This window comes from Perognathus longimembris, chromosome 6 (genome assembly GCF_023159225.1).
Source record: "Perognathus longimembris pacificus isolate PPM17 chromosome 6, ASM2315922v1, whole genome shotgun sequence".
NCBI classification, from domain to species: Eukaryota; Metazoa; Chordata; class Mammalia; order Rodentia; family Heteromyidae; genus Perognathus; species Perognathus longimembris.
The window spans coordinates 52022767-52041167 of record NC_063166.1 but is presented as its reverse complement, the minus strand read 5'-3'; the positions used below and the strand labels follow the sequence as shown (position 1 = coordinate 52041167).

At 43.1% G+C, this 18401-nt stretch overlaps 1 protein-coding gene across 1 annotated transcript in view; it reads left to right on the top strand.

Annotated features, from left to right (window-relative positions):
- The window catches only part of Slc24a3 (solute carrier family 24 member 3), a 485462-nt gene that overhangs the window by 423021 nt on the left and 44040 nt on the right, over positions 1-18401 (top strand). The window contains exons 7-8 of the mRNA XM_048348728.1: positions 2009-2083; positions 14783-14808. Of these exons, the coding sequence (XP_048204685.1) occupies positions 2009-2083; positions 14783-14808 (101 nt within the window). The remainder of the gene's footprint in view (positions 1-2008; positions 2084-14782; positions 14809-18401) is intronic.

Below are 18401 nucleotides of genomic sequence, written 5' to 3'. Positions count from 1 at the left end.
CTCTATGCCTGTCTTTCTGCTTGATAGCTTGCTCTGAATCTCTTTAAAGCAGTTTATTTTTAAAATTTAACTGTTGCTACTGTTTTTTTTTGTTTCATTTGGTCTTGGAGCCCTTAACCATGACCCTTTAGCCACAATTGCTAATATACTTATCCCAACAGCTTCAAGTGATGGAGGACAAAGCCCCCGCACCCCCACCCCATGGGAGGCATTTACAATGGACAGCTATTTTTTGGTTGGTTTTGTTTGTGTTTTTTTGTTTGTTTTGGTTTGGGTTTTTGTTGTTGTTGTTGTTTATACTGGCCTCCATTTGAGACTTTGTGCACAGGGACTTAGAACCCAAGATTCCCAGTTCTCCCCCAATACACCTGCTAGGATCTTGGTATGTCTCTCAAATTTGCTAAGGTCAGATGGCTGGCAAAAAGAGGGTAAGGTCCACTGGGCACACTGGTGGCTCATGCCTGTAATCCTAGCTACTTAGGAGGCTGGGATCTGAGAATCGAAGTTCAGAGCTATCCAAGGCAGACAGATTTGAAAGGCGTGTCTTCAGTTAACCAGCAAAAAGCTGGAGATGGAGGTGTGACTCAAGGTTAGAGTGCAAAAAAGCTGAGCAAGAGTGAGAAGGGCTCAAGTTCAAGTTTTACTTATTGGGCCAAGGGCAAAGATAGCCAAACAAATGTCCAGTGACCATGGTGTAGAGAACATGAAGAGCTGAAGGAAGGGGGACATTTGAGAGTGATAATCAGGCTTTCTGAGATGGCTCTGTGATCTTTCCCATCATCTTCATAAGAGTTTGCCAGAGTAGCATCAAGTGGCCCTCACAATGCAGCTTTAAAGAATTTACCAGGAAGAAATGACTCTCTCTCCAGAACAGGAGTCTCTACCTGCCTCCCCAGCTCCTTCCACTTTCCCACAACATCCAGCTCTCTGGCTCCTTGTGGTGCCCAGAGGCTCTTTCTCCTATAGCCTTGGTTGCCATCACCTCTAGCAACATGCCTATTGTCCTAGACTCAGAAAAGCCAGTATTTCTTTAAGGACATATGTCCCAAGTAACAAGAACACTTTCACCAGATCACCAGGTCAGTTGTTGGGTTTTTTTCCCTTTCTTTCTTTAATTCTGATTATATCAGGAGTCAAATGACAACAAGTTCAGACATATAAAATAGAGATGAAGTGTGAAGGCCAAAAGGGCGCTATATAGGTCTCCATCTGTACTCCTTTAGAAGGGAACTGCAACAGACATTAACAAAAGCCCAGGTTAAGTCTGTACCTCTCACCACTTTGAGGTTAGGAATGCGTGTCCTGAAAGACATGAGAGGACTGTGATGGGCAGCTTTGCACCCAAGATTCCCCTCAGCCATGCTGCATACCTTCCTCTTGGCTGGCAGCCTGGAAGACCCAGCAGTTCCCTCTCCTTCCCAGGGGTCAAACCTGAAGGTTTCTGTCACTAGCCATTTCCTTCCAACCCAGTTGTTATAGTTAAATCCTGTCTTGGTACCTGCCTCTCAGAAGATCCAGACTAATCTACCTAAAGACCCTCAGTGAATTCCTATTGATTGGCTGATTGATCGAGTTCAAGACTGCAGACAGACATAAGATTGTCTCTGGTTTGTAACTGGCCAGGAAAATAGATCTTTCAGCCTAAGGATGAGCTAATTCACCCCTTCCTTTGCCTTTTTTGTTCTATTTATGTCCTCTACTAGGAGAAAACAAAAGCTGGCAGAAGTCATACTGTAGGACCGGGTGTGATGGTACACATTAGTTTACACAAAAGGCAAAGACAGGAGGATCATGCTTCTAGGCTGATACAAAAGTCCCTAGCAAAAATAAATGGCAAAAGTCTTTGGGTATGCATCAAGTCATAGAGCACTTATCTAGCAAACATAAGGTGCTGCTTTCAATCCCCAGTCCCAAGACCAACAACAATAACAACAAAAAAGATCACTCTCTCTAGCATGCACATTCGGATAGCCTGTTTCTTATTCTCTTTGTCTTCTTCTTCCTTTAGGTTGTGGCTCTTTCCTCCTGGTGCCTGTTGAGGGATTCCATCTACTACACGCTGTCCGTGGTGGCACTCATTGTGGTAAGTTGATCTTTCTCTTTGGGCTCCCATCAGCGTACTTTGCAGCACAGGCAATGCACAGCTCCTCTACATGGAGCTTCAGTCAAGGACACTAGTGGTGAATAGGCAAGTGCAGGTCTTTATGTGGAAGCAGCTTTTCCTTCTTTCTGTTACTTTGGTCACCCAGAGTTTCTGCCTGGTAACTGAGTTATGGAAAGGGGAGTGAGAACCTAGGATATCTGGGTCCATGACAGTCCCCGTGACTCTTTCTATGGCCCTCCTGGCCATTCGCTCTGACTTGTTTCGGTTCTTTGATTCCCTTCTTCAGAGTCTTCAGGATTCTGGCTCCCCTTGCAAAACAAAATATCTCTCACCATTACCACCTTTGTGCCAACACCCTCCACCTGTGTTCTTAGCATGAACACCTGCCTAATGCCCATTTGTGGGTACATGACTTTATACTTGATATCACACCCCCAACTCAACACATCTCTAAACTTGATGATGTATTCCCCCAAGATTAGTCCTCTTCCTATATTTCACCCCCCATCCTATCACAATCACTTGACTTAGAAAAATGATAGCACATTGACATTTCCCCAGTTCATACTATACCCATTTGACTTAGTGTCTTGTGCATTTCTGTCTTGTAGAAATCTATCCCATAGCCCACATGGAAGGGTCTCTACAGCCTGGGACTGAACTGAGGCAGCAGCTATGATGCATCCCATGGCAGGCAGGGCAGGCAGAAAAGTAGGAGTGTCACAGCCATTTCCTCCCCTCACTTCTATGCCCTGAGTCAATCCTCAGAGCCATCCAAGTCTCTACCAGGGCTGAGTACCTGTTCAGCCCTTGTTTAACTCATCACTGGCACCTGTTTGGAGGAAGCGGCAACTCTTTAGTTTTTCAAGCTTAGCCATGTGGAAGAAAATAGCAAATTGGAAAGAACAGTGTAATAAGAGCTTGAAGCTCTGACTCCTAATGCTGGTCCCTCCCACATATACACACATAATGGCTAATTTTCCATATCAGCTTGACTGAGATAACAGAAGCCCAATGGACTGGTGAAATATTTTTCTGATGTATCTGTAGTTTTCCAGGACAGGTTAGTCTTTGAATCCATACAATGAGTGAAAAAGATCACTCTCACCAATGTGGTGGATGTGAGTGAATCCCTCGATGACCCCAGTAGAACCAAAAGTCAGGAATGGTGAATTTGCTTTCTTCTTAAGCAGGGTCATCTGTTTTCCTCAGCTCTTAGACAGTAGTTCCTGGTTCTTGGGCCTTTTAATTGGAACTGGAATTTACACTATTAGTTTCTTAATATTCAGGGCTTTGGGCTTGAACTGGAACTAATCCTGTTGGTTTTTATAAATGGTAGGTCATAGAACTTCTCAACCTTCATAATAATGCAAGCCATTATCTCATAATTATCTGTATCTGTAGGCATGTATGTATGTATGTGTGTATGTCAATAAATATCTCCTACTGGTTCTGTATATCTGGAGAGCTGAAACTGATACACCTTACTAACTAATAATCTTGGAGAAATCAAACCTCTCTGGCTTTCAGTTGTCTCACCTACAAGACAATATAGAAAACTAAGACATCTATAGTCATCTACTTCACAAAGCACTCTCCTGCACATTATTTTATTGGAACTCTCTATGCCAGTGAAATAAACATGCTGTTTGATATGCATCATGGCACTTGGAAGCAGCTGTGTTCTTCAGTTTCTTGTGTTGAAAATTTCAGGTTTGCCACCCATCGCGAGGTACGTTCTAAACATGGAGTTATATGTGCACTGACGCTTGTCCTCCAGAGCTTCTAGGGTTGAGACAAGAATAAGTTAAGAAGATTAACACCCATCTCAAGTGGAGAATGGCTCAGTAGGCCATGCTGGAGTTGAAGATGTGTTTCATCTTTCCAAGACCTAGTTAATAGACACAGGAACTGTGTACTTATTGTTGGTTGTTACCATGGAACCTCATAATCTCTCTTTTTTGCCCCAACCCATACTTACCAAATTCTCGTTCCAGTAGAATTTGGCCTGAGATAAGCCAACTTATACTCATCATGTGTTATTTTTTCATCATGTGCTTTTCTGCCTTTTGGGGGTGTTTTAGCATGATTTTTGAAAAATATTTTTTCAAAAGACATGGATAAGCCTTAGTGTAAATGAACCATCTACTTTGCTGAATTTCAGAAAGAGATGACAAGGCTCAAAAAGACAAGGTAATGAGATGGATTGAAGAAGGTCAAGGTCTGCCAGGAGCTCTAGCTTAGCAATCTCTACTCCCAAGAGCGATTTCTCTGGTGTCAGTCTTCTTAAACTCTGTTTTCAGCATTGACACCTCCTGGACTGTGTGTGAAATAACTTGTTTGGGGGCCAGTTTATCTGGACCTGTCCAAGACAAAACAAATGTAAAATTGCTGTTAATGATGTGTGAAGAAGTAAAGAGATTTAGCTCCTGTGGGTCACAGGTGACATTCCCCTGAGCCTGGTCTTTGGGACAAACAACCATCCACCCTCAGGGTAGGATGTATAAATCACAGCTGAGGCAGTCCAGTGTGTAGGCTGCCAGGGCAGCTATTTCCTCCACCAGCAATGAACTACAAAATCACATGGCTTTGCCCACCCTGGAAAATGTACGCTGCATATTTCAGACATGTTTTCAAAGCCTGAGTTTGGTGATCTTCAGAAACATTGCATTGAACCATTGTTAAGAAGAAATAGAAGTGTTAATGTTTGCATTCTCAGGGCCGGATCTTGGCTCTTTTTCCTTGGACTGGTATTCTCCCCAACTTGAGGATGCATTGGAAACAACTAGCCTACTGAAAACTCAGGAACCATTGAAATCCATTCCACAGGCTGTCGTCTGAAACTTGGGAAATTGCATTTCAGCCAGCATCTTCCTCCACCCTCATGGGATTCTGATGCCAGAGGCACAGCACAGCATTTGAGAGTACAATTGAAGGTTCTAGCAGGGAGTACAGCTACGCTTAAACCCTTTACTGAAGAGCAGTCCTCCTCTATAGCGATGGACATTTTCTTTGACTGGAGTAAGCATGGAGCTATGAGGGAAGAAGGGAACACCACCCAGCTAATCAAATCAGTTGAATCAACCCTGTCAATCACTGGGTGACAGGTGTCACAGGCCAGTCACACTCACATCACATAGCATTTTTAGGACCCTACCTTGTGCCATGATTGGAAACCTTTTGCCTCTGAGTATTCATCATCATAGCTAGGCAATTACCAAATCTTGAGATTCTCAAAGAAAAGGAATCATGGAAACCTGAGGAACTCATGTTCCATCTGGATTTCTAATTCCTGTTCATCTTCCTGGCTTATTTTATTCTTGTTAAATAGAAGCGACACTCTCTAGGGTCATTTTTATATAAGGCTTAAAACTGAACAAAGAATGAAAGAATGTCACTTCCAGAAAGGCTGCACTTAGCAAAAGCAACTTTCCAAGTGTCTCCAAATTTCTTCCGTGGCCCAGCCTCAGGCTGTCACTCACAAATACACTGTAGCTTTTTTGGTCAGAGTTTCTTGTTCTCTTCCTACCCAAATATGATGGTAATAAAATCATTTTTCTTCCTGTTTTCCTTATAGAATACAAGGCCTTTCTTTAGGATTTTGCTATGGGCACTTAAGATTCCTTTATTTAAAAGCCCTTTCTCCAACCCACAAAATAATTACCAACCTTCCCAAACAATTTATTTAGCTATTAGATTATTTCTTTTAATGTTCTCCCCATTATAGGGTTCTGAAGTATCAAAAAGAGTAACTGTTGGTCCCCTGAGGTTCTACAATAAAGAGTCTATTCACCCACTGGGCAAGATCAGAATAAATGGGACCAGATGCAATTTCTGTGTTCATCTCAACCAAGAGGCCCCTTGGAGTGGTGCATGGGAGCCCTGAGGGCAGCCATGGGATCTTGCCAAAGAGCTGGCAAGATGGCTTCTCCAGAGATGCTGATCTGCTCAGGGGCAAAGGGCTCAGAGTAGGCCTGGAAGGAGCTAAGATCATCATCCTTCCTGGAGATCTAAAACAACTGACACATAAGCAGACACGCAGACACAGATGGGACAAGAACAGGGCAGAAAGTAAAAACTGGGGTGTAGGACAAGTACTTGCATCCTCTACCAACATAGCTAAAGAACAATTCATAGAAAGACATCAAGTCAGGCTTTCCAAAACCCATTACCTAAACATTGCTCGGTACTACTTTTATTTGCTTGTTTGTTCCAAAGAGAAAGCAGAAAAAAATGAGACTGTATCATTACCTAGAGAAATGACTGTTTCAAAAGCATAAAGTATATTCTTCTCATGCCCTTCCCCCCACCTTACTCCCTCGTGATACTCTTTACACCAGGCCTTGGGAAACCTGGACAGTTCCTGGAGTCTTCCTCAGTGACTGGAGACACCCTTACCTATAGCCCTGAGGCCATCTGGGTGTTTCTTTTGTTTCCCGATCTCCTTCAATCCAACAGGTCCAACAGATGCCTATAGGCTACAGGTCATTGCAACCCTCCATCTGTTTCTCTGCCACCCGCCAGGAGCCTTGGACCTTGGGCATCTCAGGCCTCCCAGTCCTGCCCTTCTTCCAAATTCTAGCAGCCCTGTCACTTTCCTCTATTGAAATGTTACTGTAATTTCCATAATCATGTAATCTCCATAAATGCAAATGATTCGTTGCATCATCAGTCTAACAGCTGCCCTCAAAGAAATACTTTATTTTTACCCTTCATCTCAGTTTGAGGACAGGAACTCAAGAGAGCTCCAGGAGGAGAGAAACTTCCAGGGAGACGGGAGAGTCCTGTGGAACAGGTTCTTCATCACCAGGGCTGGTCCTGAACTGCACTCCACCGGTGCTGCCTAGCTGTAGCCATGTTGGAGTGCTCATGGAGGCAGCCTGGGCACAGGCCCAGCAGTGAGGCTAGTCAGAACTAATGCTTCCTTCTCCATTTTGGGAGTGCTCATTGCCCGTGCCCAGGTGAAAGGATCTTGAAATGAAAAAGAGAGGCTGCTTAGCTGAGCCCTGCCTGAGATGGTCGGTGCTTCTGTATTATTCACCATTTTTTCAGTAACAATAGCAAGATATCTGTGGCCAACTAGAAAGAGTAAGGATTGTTCTGGGCCTCTGATAAGAGTGGCTCATCATGGCAGGAGTGTGGGATAGAACCAACCTCTTACCTCAATGACCAAAAAGCAAGAGACAATAAGAAGAGGCTGGGTCCCACAATCGCCTCAAGGGCATGCCCCCAATGAGAGCTAGGTTCCACCTCACAAGGGTCCTATTAACCTTCCAATAGTGCCACCCAAGAGACCAAGCCTTTGACAACTGGACCTTAGAGGACACTCATCCAAACCATGGACACTCCCTAAAGACCTTCTGTAGTGATAGAAATGGTCTAGCACTTTGTATCCACTATGGTAGCCACTAGACTATATTATGTGGCTTTTGAGCACTTGAAGTAGATCTGACTAGACTGCTGCACTTTTTTGTGCTTTATTGTTTACTAAGTTTTCTATTGTTTTTAATAATTACATTTTTATTATCTTTGTTGTACAAAGGAGTTACCATTCAACATATCAGTTTATAAGTACAATGCATCTTGATTGACGTCATCCCTTTTATTATTCTCCCTCTCCCTCCCAACCTAACCCTTCCTTTCAGTTTTCTTAAATTCATGGGATATAGGTTGAATATTATGACTGGATTCTCTTCCTTCCTCTTTATTCATCCACCCCTCTCTCTTTGGCCTTCCGCTCACACCTTTCAAGTGCCAGTTTTCTGGCATTCATTTTGTTGCACTATGAGTTTGTTTTCTTTAAAAAAAATTACACCACTTGAATTCACCCATGCAAATACCATATTTCAGTTAATATACTTGTGTATACTTGCATACAACCCAGGATGTGTTTGCTTCTATATTGATAAATTATGCACTTTCCATTTTTTATCTTAATTAGCTAAATGTATATAGTCATAGGTAACTAGTGTCTGCCATATTGGATAGTGCCATTCTACTGAGCAAGCTATCACATAGGAAATATAAATGCATCCTCACAGGCATCTATAGCATAGGTCAATATTCAGTGGACCAAGGGCTACACTGGGGCTGCTGAGAATGGTTTTGTAGTTTAATGCTCATGACACACACAGTAGCCAGTGAATGAATACCATTAAAATCATGGCAAAATCAAGGCTCTAGAGGTTAAATGACTTGGCCAACATCAGGGAGCTTCCTGCCTCATGTTTCCCAGAGTGGGTGCCTAAGATGATATGGCTGTCTTCATTGCTCCAGTGTAATTCCACTGTGTGCAACTAACACAATCCAATCTTTCATCTAACAAAATATGCCGGTTACTGTCTTTTAAATCATTCTTATTTTATAGTTTTATTTTTAGGCAGAAAAGAAACAGGTTCTCCTCCTCCTCTCAGAATTCATGAGGACAATGGATCTTAAATATATATATGTATATATATATATATATATTTTTTTTTTTTTTGGCCAGTCCTGGGCCTTGAACTCAGGGCCTGAGCACTGTCCCTGGCTTCCTTTTGCTCAAGGCTAGCACTCTGCCACTTGAGCCACAGCGCCACTTCTGGCCGTTTTCTGTATATGTGGTTCTGGGGAATTGAACCCAGGGCCTCATGTATACGAGGCAAGCTCTCTTGCCACTAGGCCATATCCCCAGCCCCCTTAAATATATTTTTTTTTGTTTTGTTTTGTTTTTTTTGGCCAGTCCTGGGGCGTGGACTCAGGGCCTGAGCACTGTCCCTGGCTTCTTTTTTGCTCAAGGCTAGCACTCTGCCACTTGAGCCACAGCGCCACTTCTGGCCGTTTTCTGTATATGTGGTGCTGGGGAATCGAACCCAGGGCCTCATGTGTATGAGGCAGGCACTCTTGCCACTAGGCCATATCCCCAGCCCTCTTAAATATATTTTTAAGGAACCGTTTTCTGTGTGTATGCTGGTCCTGGGGCTTGAACTCAGTGCCTGGACACAGTCCCTGTGCTTCTTTTGTTCAAGGCAAATGCTCTACCACTTGAGCCACAATTTCACTTCAGGTGTGAGCCACTGAAGAAAAAAAAAAACTTTTTTTTTTGGTCGGTCATAGGGCTTGAACTCTGGGCATGGGTGCTGTCCCTGATCTCTTCAGCTCAAGGCTAACTAGCGCTCTACCACTTGAGCCACAGCACCACTTCCAGTTTTCTAATGGCTAATTGGAGTTAAGAATCTCATGACAAAAAAGAAAAAGAGTCTCATGGACTTTTCTGCCCAGTCTGGCTTTGAACCACCATCCTCAGATCTCAGCCTCCTGAGTGGCTAGGATTACAGACATGAGCCACCAACACCAAGCTGAAGAAATCTATCTTGCTTTTTCTTATCTTGCTTTTCCTATGGGAGAGAAAAGAAATTTTTAATGGTTGTATTAGTCATTATGCCTCAACCTCCGACCATTCTGGGATTTTTCTATTTTTCCCTGGGAATTAACTGTTTACCTCTCTTTTTCCTTGAGTACACTCATTGTACCCCATTTTCATTTCAGCTCTCTTTATACCAAGTGACAATATCAGTGTAATAGGCAATGATTGTGACAGACTGACTCGGGCCATACAAACAGAAGTTGCCCATTTTGCAGTCTCTGCTATCTACTTTTAAAGATGCTGGCAAAACTAGGTGACTAGGGTCATCCTTGCATTTGTTTCTTGAACAAGGTCATGGGTCAGCTGGCCTTAGATAATGCAAGCTTTCAAAGAGAGTCACCAAGCTTTAATAAGAAAAATGACTTGGATGTCCTAGTTTGTGCTGTTTTTGTCTTTTGTGCTGCCTTTTGCTTTTGAGACTTTCATCTCCTGTTTTCTAAATTTATTTTCTCACTCTGTTTCTTCCCTGGAGTCTGCCCTTATGCACTTACATACAACAAGCAGTTCTTTCCAAACCCAGTCTCTAGGTCATCTTTATTTCCTTCCTTCCTTCCTTCCTTCCTTCCTTCCTTCCTTCCTTCCTTCCTTCCTTCCTTCCTTCTTTCCTTCCTTCCTTCTTTCCTTCCTTCCTTCCTTCCTTCTTTCCTTCCTTCCTTCATTCCTTCCTTCCTTCCTTCCTACCAACACTTACACCAGCCAGTCAGCCTGCAAGGTGTCCTGAAGTGGGAATTTCTGTGTAGCCTTAAAGTCTAAGCTGTTTTCTGGTATATTTCACTGGATACCTTCCCCACCCCCCTCCGTATAAATTTACGCTGGCCTCAGCTAAGCCAGGTAAGCCAGACTAAATACCGCTTGCTCCCAGAGCTGAAAAAGTAAGGATCCCAGATGCAGATCAACTGAGGGGGTCCCTGTGCTGTGGAATGAGAAAAGTCTATGGGGAGCTAGCTCCATTTTCAAGGTTTTAGCTTCCGGAAAGAAAGTGATGGTATTGATTTGCTCCTATTATTTTCACTGCTTAAGATTCTAGCGGTGCCAATGATTATAGCAGAGGCTCTGTAACCCTAACTGCAGCAAAGCAGCCACCTCTATCTCCTCTTGCTTACAGTAAGCAAGCCTCAGGACTGACATGGCTGTGTTGAAGCAGCCACCCACTGCCCCTCCCAGCCTCACCTCTGGTCAGCCCCCTAACCCCCAGTTTTCTCCCTGCTCTTCCTATCTTGAGTGCAGCTACTGCTTTGGCAGTTCCCTGGGATGCTCTGACATCGATAGGGGTTCACCTACCTGATGTCAGCCTGTCTTGCTGGAAAAGAATTCTAGAGCCAGACACCAGGATTGACAAGCTGGTTTCCATGGCACCCAAATGGTTCTCTGAAGCCTGGGGAAATGAGGGCTTTTTTTTTTTTTTTTCCATTCCTGTTAGTTCACATTTAGTCCAGCTGCAGAACACATGGAAAGCTGAGGCACAGCCAAGGATAGCTTTGGATGGACTGCGTGTGGGTCAGACACCAGAGCTCCTGGCCTGCCCCTTTTGCTTAGCAAACTTGAGGTCTAAGCTATCAGTACCATCCCAGTGCCTGGCCCCAGCCCATCTAAAGACCAGAGCTGCTTAGCAGAGACTTGCTTTCAAAAGCCCAATTGTGGAAAGGCTAGCTCACTTCCAAAGGCTACACAAGAGGTCTCTAGATTGCAACTCTGGGATCAAGTGTCCACCTAAATTCTAACTTGTCCCCAAGAAAGAGCCTTAAGCAGAAACAACCCCCTCCCCTCCTTAAAATACCATCTTACCCAATGATAGCCATAGGTTGGCTGAAGGCTCTTCAGCAGGCTGTCTGCCTTGAAGTGCTTTCCCTCCTTCCAGGAGATTTAATGAAGCTTTGAAAATGGACTTGGACTGACTTCATTTCAACTCCCCTGCCTTGGCAGGGTAAAACATGAGGTGAGGACTGGAGCGTGAGCACCACCTAATGGTCACTGGGGGGAACTTGTTTCAGCAATAAGCGATTTCAGTTTCTTCCACACTAGAATTAACTGCTGTAAGAGGTGGAGGGAGTTGTTTTTTTCTTACAGCTAGAGCCTAAGAACAGAAGGATATGCATTGCTTATCTCAAGATAATTGAATGAAATAAAATCTGTAACAACAAATGCATTTCTCCCGAACCATCTGCAGCCTCAAGCAAAAGTAACACCTGCCCATGTCGTTTTAGGGACTTGAAAGTCTACTGATTTCAATGCAACATCAGGCTGGTGTCACTTGTCCTCTCCTAAAGAGGCACTTTTACCATCCATGCCTGTTTTCTCATTTTCAGTGTCCCCAAGAAGAACCGAACAGCCTCCACTTGCCCAGAGGACCCCCTCTGAGCATTCAGAGCTAAGTCCTACTTCCCTTCCTTCTCCTTTCTTACAGCAGGCCATTTCCACTTATCTTTTCTATAGGCCTTCCTGATTTTAAGTCCCTGTCATCCATGTTTCTGTACTTTTATAAACCTTCTTTTCATTCTACACAGTCCATTACACATACAGGGATAAACCTGTGCTTGCTCAATCAGTCACAAAACATCCAAGTCCTCCTGGCTTTGTTGAAACCTCAGCATCAACACCGTGTACCCACAAGGAATGCCCTAGCCTCATGCTAGGAAGAGAAATCAGAGGGGAAACTCCGTTGTTTGGATGTTTGCAGACCTCTGCTGTTTATTAGGTCATGCCCCAAGATGGCCTTCATTTCTCTTTCCCTGTTGACCTCCTGAATCACACCCCTCCCTTTCCCTTGACTATACTAATCCTTCAAGCTCAAGAGGCTCTGCCTCTAACTGGGTCATTTGCCCAACCTCATACAAGTTTTCTCAGTCTTTGATTTACTGGGCTCGCTGTAGACTTTGTTCACAGTTTGGAGACTTTTGTACAATTAAGTCCAGTCTCATATTTTTCTTGGACATGATCCTTAAAATTATTAAAAAGCTACATCCATGTTTGTCCATGCTGATTCCTAGAAAGTATAGAGAAGGTAATTTTGTGAGTTCCAGAGTGAGTGAATTCTGAGCAACTCCTTTTGAAGGACCTGTGCCCCCATTTGTGGGAAAGGTCACAGAGAAGAAGAGCTTACTAAAAGCTGTATTTGTATTATTGGCATTGCTCACTTTCTCTGATAGAAGAAAATTTAATTGGCCTGCTCTATAAGCTTCCCTTCCCCTGCTATCTTATATTCTCTTAAGTGGCTATGAACAGATTGTGCCAGCTCATTGCTAAGACTACTATTGAAGTAACTAATTAATAAAAATTGTTCCAGCTTAAATAATTTAGTCTGTTCTATTATTTCTTGATAGCAATTTTTAAAGCTGATAACTACAAAAACAACTGTGAAGGCTCCCAAGGCTTTCATACCATCTAGCCTAGATTATGGCATTGTTTCCCTCTGACCCCCACCCCCTCTGTTTGGGGCACTACTAGCATTTGGCCTCAGGCCCTCACACTTGCTCAAAGCTGGCACTCCACCACACCTCCAGTCTGGCTTTTTTCTGGTTGTTTTGGAAATAAATTCTTGACAACTTTTCTGGTTTTGAATCAGTGTGAGCCACCAATGCCTGGCTGTTTTTCCTTTACTCTTTTCATTCTTTCCCATTCTGGTTTGGCATTCTCATCGAAATGTCATTTTGTTGAACTTAATGACCAAGACAAGAGGAAAAGAAATGAGGAATCCAGTGTCCTTTTTTTCAACACTTTGTTAGGAGAATAAATTACAAACAAGTGTGTTCCTTTTTTCCTCTTCTTCTCTTGGAGCTTCAAGATGTGAGACTGCTCCCTGTATGTGTCTTGTGGGATATCTTTGAGGTTTGGCCCGCATCTCAACATAACTGGCGCTTACTCTCATCACTGGAGATGGAAGCAAGGCCCACACTGTCAACTACGTTTACCATCTGAGTGTCATAATTACACTTAAACCCAGATCGATCAGCAAGCATCTGAGTCTCCAGAGAGCCTTCCTCCAAAGGGAAGTGGAACTCAAAGATGATCATGTACAAAGCAGTTGTATTTCCTGAGTGCAGAATGGACTGTCAAACCTCCTGGGTGTCCTGCCTGAATAACACACATGTGCCCATTTGATTTCTACAAATTATTTGGGTAGATCAACATATTATGAGAAGAACACCAAATTAAGAACCAGTGCTGAGTTGTAGAACAAATGCAAGTGCCCCTGGAAAGTTACTTAAGTTAGGCAGCCCTACACCAATCAAAGGATCATATTAGCATTTTCCCATAGTGGGACATGATCGTACATGGTATATGGACTATGGATTAATCAACTTAAATCCTGGTGCATATGTTCAATCCTGACTGATAAGAAAAATCTGTTTGACCCTTGTGCCTCTCATTGCTTCTGACCCTTCTTTAATCTCTTCCTTCTCAATAGGGCCAACTCCTGCCTAGCCAGGCAGACAACAGTGCCCAGCCTGGATCTGCACACACCTTTGTTATTGCATTTATCTTTCATGGTCCCTCCTATATGTGATACCAGGAGATACTGATCCCCTACTTCTGGTCATAATGTCAGGTTTTCTATGGAGAACAATGAACTCAATCAAAAGAAAAGCATTTGAAGGGTGCTGATGAATAACATCTGTCATCCTAGATACTTAGGAGATTGAGATCTGGAGAATCTTATTTCAGAGCCAGCCTGGAGAGAAAGTCCACAAAGACTCTATCTCCAATTAGCAAGGAAAAAGCTGGGCTGGAGGCGTGGCTCAAGTAGTAGAGCACCAGCCGAGCAAGCAAACCAAGCAAAAGTTTGAAGTCCCAAGTTCAAACCCTAGTAGCAGAGGAGGAGGAGAAGGAAAAGGAGGAAGAAGAGCATTGAGCGCAGAGAATCGTGGAAACTAAAGAAGCTGCACATTGCTCCTAGAAGTGTGGCAATCTCACAGTTGCACACAAGGACTAACATTCAGAAGGACCTGCCCCGCTCCTCTTTCTGCTTCCCATATTACAGCCTTCCCAGTTACTACACTGTCGAACAGAAGGTGCAGGGAGCAGGAGGCTACTTGATGCTTGTTCCCCTCTCTACATTTCCACCCCAATCTGCCAGCCACACCTTCTGCAAACCCTGGCTAATGACTAAACCAGAGAGTCTGCCCACAAGAGCTTCCTGTTCCATACCAGTTCTTATTACCCCATGCCAACAACAAAGGTCAACAGACCATCTTAAAGCATCATTCGTGTGTGTGTGTGTGTGTGTATGTGTGTGTGTGTGTACATATCTAATCTCATTCTTTTTGTTTTTTTCCCAGTTCATTTATGATGAAAAGGTTTCTTGGTAAGTACCTCTTTTTTTCTTGTTAGATTGTGATCCCAAATATATTGAAGAGACTAGAGTTAGGGTTTAGGAAAGACAAGTGTCATGACAGCCTGAAACAACTAGAATTCCTTAGGAATTCTGTCCAACTAAACAAAGACATTAACTTGGCTTTCACCAAGCAACCCTTTTCCCCTGGGCCCTGGGCTGATGGGTTCTAGTGGAGATCTTCTTGGCTAAGGTGTTTTTATCATCCAGGTTCAATATTGTGACCTTCCTGTGCCTTTCTATATCCAACTATTTGCTAGGCCTTGGCTAAGATTGGGCTGATCATTCTAAACTGTATCTGTGTGTCTTTCTATAACAAAGCACCTAAGATGCAATCACCCTATAAAGAAAAAAAGGTTTATTCTCAGTCACAGTTAGGAGGTCTTTATAATGATCAGTTGGCCCTGTTGTTTTTGACCCTTTGGTCTGGTAAGAATTTCACAGTCTATCACTTTACAGCTGGAAAACAGAAGAAGTTGACTGATCCCACTATTGTCTTCAAGGACATGCCCACCATGACTTTAAATCCTCTACCAGGTGCCTCCTCTTAAAGGTTCAAGGACCTCTCTACCTCTCTATAGCACCTCTCTATGGGAATCTGCACCTTCAATGCATGAGCCTTTAGGGGCATTCCAGATCCAAAATATAGAAGTATACAGACCAAGTTCAGCAAATGAACACATCCCCTAAGAGTCAGGATGCAGGAACATCAGTGACTTTCAACCCATTGAAGTGTTTCTGGATATTAAAAAAAAATAAGAGAGAGTGCTGTGAATATCAGTGGTTATTTCTGATAGAAATGTTGGCCCAAATATAGGATATTTTGCATTTTGACCAACTGTCCAAATCTCTATTCTTGAGTCAAGTTCTGAGCGAGTCAGATGTTTGAAGTGGAAATAGAAATTGATTGTACTGTGCATTCTTGGTACATTTTTTTCAAATATTTGATCTGCAGAAGTAGAGCAGTGCAAAATAACCTCTTTGGAATAGGAAAGATTCTGTAGTTAGAAAACTCTCGGAACTACTTAAAGCTCAGAATGAGCTAGAGAAAATGTTCATCTAGCTTCACTTTCAGCAAAACGAATAGTAACCCTTTGTTCTAACCCTCTGCTGGAGGAAGTATCTGTGTCTGAGGACATCACTGTGATTTCCAGAATTTGAGGATGTTAGGAAATCTATCTCACTGATGAAGAATCCTATGTGTTATACTTTTGCCAACTCTATCCTCCATCCAAGAGGGGAGAGGTAGAGACAGCCTGGAGAATATCCTGCAAGATACTTGGTCTCCAGATTGACTCATAAACAATAAGAAGGTCTTGAGCTGGGCGTCATTGGCTCACACCTGTAATCCTAGGGGCTCTGTAGGCTGAGATCTGAGGATCACAATTCAAAGACAGCCTGGGCAGGAAAATCGGTGAGACTCTTATCTCCAATTTACTACCAAACAGCCAGAAATGGTACTGTGGCTCAAAGTGGTAGAGTACTAACCTTGAGCACAAAAGCTCAAAGACAGTGCCCAGGCCCTGAGTTTAAGCCCCAGGACTAGCACAAAATAATCAATCAACAAGAAGGACTTTTTTTTTTTTCTCAAATTTTTATTGTCAAACTGATGTACAGAGAGGTTACAGTATCATACGTTGGGCATTGGATACATTTCTTGTACTGTTTGTTACCTTGTCCCTCATGCCCCCCTCCCTCCCCCCTTCCCCCCCCCCCCAGTGTTCAGTTCACTTACACCAGACAGTTTTGCAAGTATTGCTTTTGTCGTTATTTCTCTTTTTTTTACCCTGTGTCTCTCAAATTTGGTATTCCCTTTCAATTTCCTACTTCCAATACCAGTAAACACGGTTTCCAATATACTCAGATAAGATTACAGAGATAGTGTAGGTACAACCATAGGAAGGTGATACAAGAGCATCATCAATAATAGAAACTACACATACACCTAGGACGTTGAAAGTAGTTACAACTGTGATATATCAATTGTTTCCATAACATGGAGTTCATTTCACTTAGCATCATCTTATGTGTTCCTAAGGGTATAGCTATTGGGCCTTGTGAACCTCTGCTATGGCTTGCCTAAACCTGTACTAATTATTCCCAATAAGGGAGGCCATAGAGTCCATGTTTCTTTGGGTCTGGCTCACTTCACTTAGTATAACTTTTTCCAAGTAAGAAGGACTTTTTTTTTAAGAAGGACTTTTTTTAGTAGTAGCGATCAAGATCCTGAAAGGAATTAAAATACTTAGAAGTACCCCATGTCTCAGAGGTAAGGAAGAGCTTCATCAGTTGTCATATTAGATGTGGTCACCCAAGGCAGTAGTAGATTCACCTCAGACACACTGCTTAGAGATAAAGTGCAGTGCAAGGAAACTTCTAGAAGCAACCTCTTGAAAATAGATGGCACCACTAGCAAACCCCTCGCTCTGCCTTAGCAAATAGTAGGTGCTTTGATGTGACCCCGTGTTGCTGGCCTTTGCTAACATGGCTGCCCTAAAGACCAAGCAAGTTATGATCATGGTTGATTACAATTGGTTCTACTGCTGTTACGCAGAAAATCCTTAAGAATTTTGGGCTGCTGTCTTTGTTTTTTTTGTTTTGTTTTGGTTTGGTTTGGGGATTTTTTTTGCCAGTCCTGGGCCTTGAACTCAGGGCCTGAGCACTGTCCTTGGCTTCCTTTTTGCTCAAGGCTAGCACTCTGAACTTGAGCCACAGCACCACTTCTGGTCATTTTCTATATATGTGGTGCTGAGGAATCAAACCTAGGGCTTCATGTATATGAGACAAGCACTCTTGCCACTAGGCCATATTCCCAGCCCTAGGCTGCTGTCTTGTCTGTTATTTTGAAGGAAGCTTTCATCTTCATGGCACAGCTGCAGTGGAAGCTTGCAGCAAGAGGAGTGAAAGCAGGCTTTAGGACAAGTCAACTTCAGTTGTTACCATGAAAACATCTTTTCACATCTCAATAGGACAGACCAAGAAAGAGAGGGCAGCCCCCAAAGCCTGCATCTGAAGGCTGTAGATGCTGAAAGGCAGCAAGTCACTAGGCCTTGTGGCTGAGCACTGGAGCTCCTGTATATGGAGTTGGCAGTCCAAGAGGGCCACAGATAAATGAGGCCCAAAGATGTTGTGTGCCTTGTTCTAGCCTGAAAGATGTTGGAATCATAAATCATTCACAGTCATCACTTCCAGGGAAGAACTAAGCCAGGGAAGCTTCTAGGATCCCAGAAAAACATCATTCTCAGAGCACCAGCCTGTTGTGTAATTATTGCTATTACATGCAGGGGCTGATGGAGAGCATTTTTCACATGGGTAGCGCTGAGAATTAAACTCTGCACCACTGGCCCGTAGCTGCTTTGGAACTTCTGGGGATTTCAATTCCTCATTTAGGGAATGCAAAATATATTGAACTTGAAGTTATTTTTCGCTGTTCACTTCTCCTGCTTTTTTCTTACCCAGCCAATCCACAAGAATTTATTTTGTTGAAAGGGTATGTATAGGAGCTGGTTTCTTTCTTTAAAAATCAGATTCTTTAATCTACGCAATCAAAGCACAGTAACATTTTG